Source organism: Eutrema salsugineum, unplaced genomic scaffold (assembly GCF_000478725.1).
Source record: "Eutrema salsugineum unplaced genomic scaffold, Eutsalg1_0 scaffold_4, whole genome shotgun sequence".
Classification (NCBI taxonomy): Eukaryota; Viridiplantae; Streptophyta; class Magnoliopsida; order Brassicales; family Brassicaceae; genus Eutrema; species Eutrema salsugineum.
The window spans coordinates 9,057,567-9,065,135 of NW_006256686.1; the positions used below are offsets into that span (position 1 = coordinate 9,057,567).

The window sequence follows — 7,569 nt, forward strand, 5'->3', positions numbered from 1 at the left end:
TCAAAATTTTTTTTTTCTCAAACAACATAAGCTTTTCCTAGAATCTCACCATCCCATCTTATTTAAGAAGAATACTGGAAACGGGAGAAAAAGGCTCACCAACATAAGGTTGCTCTGTTTCTTACAATAAAAAAAAAATCATAAATTTTCTCTGTTGTATTGTTTTTTTTCTTTAATTGTGGAGCTGGAGACTGGAAAATCAGTGGATTAAGATAGGTTTGATGCGATGAAAATCAACTGGTTGATGGTTGGACCAGGTTTTGGTTTTGTACCTGAGGTCGGTTTCCAACAAAGCTTGATTCGATTAGGTAAAACATATAGGCCGAGAATGGAGATTCGACCGGGTTAGCCAAAATTGGTTAACAGAACCGATTCAGAGGCCATTATATCGGATTGAACAGGAGGTGGAAGTGGAGGTGGAGGGCGGTTAACTTAGAGTCAAAGGAGCTGGTCAAACTTTAACCAATTTTGAATGTGGGAGTTTTGGTGTGTTTGGGTTTGGTGACGCTGGAGGATTGACTGAAGAAAATGAACGGAGTTCAGTTAACTGTTGAACAATGGCTCTAAAATCGGTTTTGTTGGTATTATAAACCAAAGCTTAAGGATTTTGTTGTTGATTTTGCTTGGTTGATGGATCTAAAAAATGTATTAAGATTTGGATAATATTTATTCGTTGTTTAGATTGATTACTGATCCAACTAAAATTTATAAAAGATATTCTGTTTAAGGGTTTTGAATTATTCAAATTCCCATCACACACATTAACATTACAGTATTGTTACTGAAACAGAAACTCTAATCTTTTTTTTTCTTTTCATAATTATGTTCATGGTTGATTCCACAACTCTAGTGATACAGAACTGGAAGTGATTGATACAAATAGCATTTAAAAGACTTTACCACTGCTACAAAATATCATGTAGTGGAAGAACAGAAAACCGTTCCAAACAATTGAAAGAACAAAGATCATAAACACATCGATCATTAGTTACTGTACTCTTCAACTTCTTTCACAGCCTAACAAAGGGATGATTCGTGAGTGAATGGCTAGACCACCTCTTGTGTACGTCTCTCTCCAAGCATCTGCTCAAAAAATCTATTGCTTCTTTAGACAACCAACCCGGTATACGAGGAAGGCAATCACTGTGACCGATGAGATCGACCCAATCATCGAAACCAAGATCACCATGTTCTCCCCAAACCAATTCTCCGGTTAACATCTCCAAAACCGTACACCCAAAAGCCCACACATCCGTTCCAAAGTCCACAATCCCATGGCTCATAGTCTCTGGAGCCACATACCTCGCAGTGCCTCTCCTATGACCGGTTCCGTCACCGTACTCTATCGACCCTTTCTCCATAGCTAAACCGAAATCTCCAATCTTGGTCAAATTACCCATTAGCTCTTAACCGGTGATCGGTAGGGCAGAGAAAGAGATTCTCCGGTTTAATGTCGCAATGGATGATGTTTCGATCGTGGATGTATCTGAGTCCAGACAAGATATCTCTAGCGAAAAGCTTGACGTCTGACTCAAGTAACTCTCCATGATTATCCTCGATCAAGTCCCTCTTCCAAGTAATTGAGTTTTGACCCACGACGACAAATTTCTTACTCCTCCGTCGTTGGTTAAGGCGGTGGCGGCGGAAGATTTGAGAACGGCGGTTGAAGGTTCTTTGATTATCTCTTTGATACTCTTCCTTTTCTTCTTCTTCTTCTCCTTCTTCATGTTTTTCAAAGTCGGTCGAGTAAATCTCGGATTTTTCTTAGCCATCTTTTTCGTAGATGGAGAATTATTTTGCTGTACAATTTCTTGTTGGTGATCTCGAGGCCGTTGCAAGAGACAACGACTGGGCTTGAGAATCGATTTTTATTTTGCTGTACAATTTCTCCATCTTTCGCACCTCTTACTCTGAGAATTTCTGCGATACTAAAACGATAGGAAGGAAAAAGAAGGAAGCGAGAGACTCTCTGTTGACTTGGGAGTCGAGTTTTTCCTTTTATGCGTTGTGTGTGTGTCTCTGTTTCAATTAGGGCAAAACCTAATTAAATAAGAGGTTCGGTGATGTACTTTGCAATCATTGATTTATGCGCGTCTGGTAAAAGGTTTTCCAATTTTTCAACTTTTTTTGTTCTGTACTAAAATAAAAAAATACATGCATGTGTTTTTATTTTATATTTTGGTTGAATATATTCTTATTGGCTGTTGTAAGAAAGAATATTGGTGATCGCAGATCGAATATTGTACAAATCCACTAGAACAGTAATTAATTAAGATGATGACTTGTATCTGGTGAAAAAAGCAAACAATAATGAAAAAGTATGATCTTGAGATCGATGATTTTGTCTTCAATGCATCCTCAAGAGAGAAACTTACAATTCATCGTGGGAGAAGGGGACGACTTGGATTCGATTTGAGTGATTTTGTCTTCAAAAGTGTTGAACATCTGCTTGCAATGCAAAAGAAAAGCCTAAAAGCTAAATCGGTAAACAATAAAGAGAAACAAAGACACAAACAAACATCAATCCTCCATATAAATTTGGTGCCGTATTTGTCTAGAAGCTTAGCATGTAAGTCACCAATGTATGTCGATTTTGCCTGCTCATTGATTAGGACATTATTTTTGACATTCACCGGAAATATTTGAGGAACTAGCTCGATATTTTCACTGTTTTTATCAATGAAAAGGGGCTCATACATGCCAAAGCGAGCCTGTGAAGCTCCCAGCAAGACGAGGAAGACAAAGAGGAAAAGGCTGATATTTCCCAATCGAATGAACATACTTGAAGATCATAAGGTTAGAGCTTGTTTCTCTAAGACAGAGATCACATAGAAATGTGTTTATATAATAAGATATGTTGTAATATCCTTTTTCTACTAGGAAGTGTTTTTAAAATATTTATCAGAGTTATTTCGCTATGTTTTTGGGTTTGGAACGCTCATATTCTCACGCAAACCCCAAGAACCCTAATCGTACATATCCACTAGAATAATAATTTAATTAACATGATGATTTGTATGGTGAAAAAAAAGCAAACAATCGAGAAAAAGGACGATCTTGAGATAGATGATTTTGTCTTCAATGCATCCTCATGACAGAAGCTTACGATTCCTCGTGGGAGAAGGGGACGACTCGGATTTGATTTGAGTGATTTTTTCTTCAGCTTTGTCGAAGTAGCTAACAAGACTTTTGAAAACCTAGCAGAACATCTGCTTTCAATACAAAAGAAAAGCCTGAAAGCTAAATCGGTAAACAGTAAAGAGAAACAAAGACACAGAAAAACATCAATTCTCCATATCAATTTGGTGTTGTATTAGTCTAAAAGCTTAGCATGCAAGTCACCAAAATATGTCGATTTGGCCTTCTCATTGATTAGGTCATTATTCTCGAGTTTCACCGGAAATATTTGAGGAATTAGCTCGATATTTCCACTGTTTTTATCAATGAAAATGGCTCATACATGCCATAAGGAGCCTGTGAAGCTCCCAGCAAGACGAGGAAGACAAAGAAGAAAAGGCTGAGATTTCCCTATCGAATGAACATACTTGAAGATAAGGTTAGAGCTTGTTTCTCTGAAACAGAAATCACATAATAACGTGTTTATATAAAGGGGAGTTTCATATTTAACCTCCTCTAAAAAGTCAAATACCAAAATAACTTCTTTTATCTTCTTTCTCTAATTTTTGGCATTTTGTCCAATTCTATTCTTCCCTATCTATTCATTAACGAAAATGCTATTATATACCCATTATTTCGATTTTTAAAAAATTACACAAAGACTCTTTGAACCTCCTAAACCCCTTTTTACTATGAAAATGTCATCTTCTTCAATACATTCAACCGCCATAAACAACCCCGAATATGGAATAAATGCTTCTCAACCTATTTTAAAGCTGTAATAAGTTAATATGAGAGCTCATACATTTATAACCTTCCGTATTCTTTCATAATTTCTTCTCCAAAACTTCTGGGCTGATTTACAAAGTCAAAGGTTATGCATTTTCGGTGATTTTAACTTAATCGAGACCTGGATTGTTTATTTTTGGTGAAATTCTGAGTTCCGAGTGCTTAAGAGAACCGAAGGCGAACTCAAAACCGATATAGGTAATGATACACTTCAATTTCTTCCCATTTTTATATTTGTATCGCAAAAGTAGCCTTCAGGAAGGTTATTTATGCAATTGACTTTCTATAAATTTGTAACCAGCAGACTAAGTCTACTTGATATCCTTTGAAAAAAAAAAAAAATCTAGTAGACTTCGTTTGAAGTCGCAAGAAGTCTATGGAAGAAAAGAAGTATTTTTGTAGTTGGCCTTATTTTGACTTTTAAATTGTTACTATCTTATGAAGTTTTTTTTTATAAGTCTGCGCATGAAGTCTACTTTTAAGTTATTTTTGTCTTTGACCAAAATTGTCGAGGTTATTTTTGTGTTTGACTGAAATAGATTTTTTTTTTTAAAAAAAAGTCCAGAAAAATGTTGTAGACTTCAGGATGAAGTCTAAAAGCAAGGTAGACTTCGTTCAGAAGTCTACTTAAATTTCGGTCAAACAACAAAGGAATATTTTTTTAGTAGACTTCAGAACAATCAATTGCAAAAATAACCTATTTTAACCTGTAGACTTCTATTCAATCCAGTAGACTTCAATAGTAGACTGTCTAAAAAGTCTACTCATATAAGAAGTCTACTTTTAAAGTCTACTCCAAAAATCAATGGCCTGGTCAAATGCAAAACTAACCTTTTTTGTTGAAACTCTACAAGTCAAGTCTATTACGAAATAGTCAACGTTTTGGTCAATTGCAAAAATAACTCTTCTTATAGTATACTTCTTTTGCAGACTTCTACATGAAAAAGTAGACTTCTCTTTCAGTCTATCTATGAAGTCTGTAGGAGAAGTCTATTTATTGTATTTATTTTAAAAACGCTTTTCTAGCTCATTTATAAAGTTGTTTTTAAAATTTTTGGTTTTGTAACGCTTGTTAGCAAGTGATTGAACTATTCAATGATTTTGATTTGATTTAAGTCGATATTTATTTCGGAATCGAATATTTTAATTTTTAAGCTAGTTAGCTTATCAAAGTAGACTTCATTTACAGTCTACGAATGTTCTCTGCAAAAGAAGTCTACTAGCTATAAAATTCCTTCTTCAGTGTTTGCTAATATGGTTTATCTGCTTGTTTTTCAGAGAATGGCTCAAATACCTGTTGTGTACGGAGAATGGAAGATGGCGGAGAAATCGTGGCATTTTGTGGTGGATAGTGGCAAAGGAGGAAGAATGTTCTTTTTGAGGGATGGTTGCACCTTTTGGGAACTTACTGAAATGGCACAAGATGATTATAACTTGGGCAAGAAGACTGAGCTGATCGAGCTATCCTACTCCCTACCAGATTCAATGTTGCAAACTATGACTCCGGATACACCTCCAATGCATGTCACCAATGACAGATAAATTTCAAGCTTGATTGCGTTAAGTAGAATGCATATGGTACGTCTTTATGTGTCCAGACGAGTGAAGATGGACACTGAGGAGAACCAGGAAGACTCATATGAAGATTTAGATGAGGAGTCTGATGAAAATGCAGAATATCCTACTGATGACGAGGCAGCCAGTTCTGATTCAACTGAAGATATTAAAGAACCAGCAGATGGAGAAGATGCAGCTTACCCTGACGGGGAAGATTACAGTGCCTACGGTAAAGTGAAAGATGATGATGAAGATGAAGTCTGTATTAATAATGTCAGAAACGGATCTGGTGAAACAGGAAGAACGCCCATGTCATGGTCTGACAATATATATGTTGGGCAATTTTCCTTACCAAGGAGAAGCTGTTATCAAAGGTTCGATTGAAATCTACCATGTTAAACCGTTAAGTCTACAAAGACCCTGTTTGTGGCTAAATGTCGGGTGAAAGGATGTGCTTGGATGATTAGGGCGAGTGTGAAGAATGAAGCATCCACATTTTGAGTGACAAAATATGTGAAAGTCCACACATCTTCAATACGAATGGCTCACCGTGGGAAGTCTACTCCGAAGTATATTGGCAGGCTTTTTATAAGCCATTTGGGCATACTTGATGGATTTGCATCACAAAATGTCAAAGATACAATGAAGCCTATGTTTGGCATCAAGATGGATTACACTACTTCATACAGATCTTTGATATATGCCCAACAATTGGTGAGTAAAACCGCTGGAGATGGATATGCGAGTTTTCCAGCTTACCTACATTCAATTAACAATGCATATCCGGGAACTTTATCAGCTCTTCATGTTGGTTCAAATAATAAATTCAAATACCTATTTCTGGCCTTTAGAGCATCGATTGCTGGTTTTCAGTACATGAGAAGAGTTATTGTGGTGGATGGATGTCATATAACTGGGAAATACAAAGGATTTTTGTTAGTGGCAACCGCACAAGATGGTAATTTTCAGATATTTTCGCTGGCCTTTGGAATTGTTGATGCTGAAGATTTTTTTTCAAAACTGCGTGAATGTGTTTCAGATGATTATCCTTTGGTGATAGTTTCTGACAGGCATACTTCTATTAAGAATGCATGTCAAACTGTTTTCCCATGGGCAAAAAAAGGGATATGTTATTATCATCTACAACATAACATAGTAACAAAGTTGAAAGGAAAGCAGTTGCTGTACTTGGTCAAACGTGTTGCTTATGCATACAACCTCTATGACTACAACCGGTACATGGCGGAGTTATGGCATATCAGGCCTGCTGATCTTGCTGACTATTTGGAAGAAGCCGATGTGAAGCTTTGGTACCGAGTTCATTTTGTTGGAGACAGATACAATATTAAGACTAGGAATATTGTTGAATCTATAAATTCTGCACTTAAGAAAACCCGAGGTTATCCCATATCATTTCTCTTTGAGTTCATACAATAGAAGCTCGGTAGGTGGTTTTTTAAACGTAGAGAGAATGCTTTGAGTCTCACAACACATAATAATCGGGGAGTTGAGTATTTGTTGGCGATCCATGGACATTATGCGGATGCAATGGAGGTAGAACACATTGACACTTGGAGATTCTATGTGAAAGGAGGAAACAGGAATTGTCTTGTCGATTTGGAACATGGAATGTGTGAATGTGGTGTGTGTTATATCGATAAAATCCCTTGTTCACATGCTATTGCAACTGCATTAGAGGGTGTGATATCTGTGGATTTGCTTGTATATTTTACTTACTCAAAACACTATTTTTTGCTGCATACTCGTACAACATATATCCCCAAATCTCAGTGGTTGAAGGAGCCCAACTACCACAATGTCTGCCACCAGAAATTTGCTGCAAATCAGGCAGACGGAAGAAGACTCGCTGGCAATCGTGGCTAGAAATTGCTAGGAGGAGAAGCAGCAACCCAAGGAAGCTGCTCAAACAATACAACTGTTCACATGCAAGCAATCTGGTCATACCCTACTGCATTGTGTAAGTTGAATTCAGCTACTAAATTAATAATGTTCAACGCAAAATTTATTGAATTATTTACTGAAATATTGTGTGTTTCACTTAGACATCGAAGGTTGATCATAAGATGAAGAAGAAGAAGTCTCCGG

General features: G+C 36.7%; 3 protein-coding genes across 3 annotated transcripts; 1 reads left to right on the top strand and 2 right to left on the bottom strand.

Moving 5' to 3' along the window:
- Window positions 1-1,010: 1,010 nt before the first annotated feature.
- Window positions 1,011-1,400, bottom strand: LOC18014170 (mitogen-activated protein kinase kinase kinase 17). Its single transcript, XM_024153806.1, has one exon. It carries the CDS (start codon window positions 1,398-1,400, stop codon window positions 1,011-1,013), a length of 390 nt encoding a protein of 129 aa, XP_024009574.1.
- A 978-nt stretch (window positions 1,401-2,378) lies between these two features.
- LOC18014171 lies at window positions 2,379-2,780 on the bottom strand. The gene has a single exon (XM_006418888.1). The coding sequence runs from the start codon at window positions 2,778-2,780 to the stop codon at window positions 2,379-2,381; it is 402 nt and encodes a 133-aa protein (XP_006418951.1).
- A 3,223-nt stretch (window positions 2,781-6,003) lies between these two features.
- LOC112084475 lies at window positions 6,004-6,900 on the top strand. Its single transcript, XM_024153616.1, has one exon. It carries the CDS (start codon window positions 6,004-6,006, stop codon window positions 6,898-6,900), a length of 897 nt encoding a protein of 298 aa, XP_024009384.1.
- Window positions 6,901-7,569: the final 669 nt, after the last annotated feature.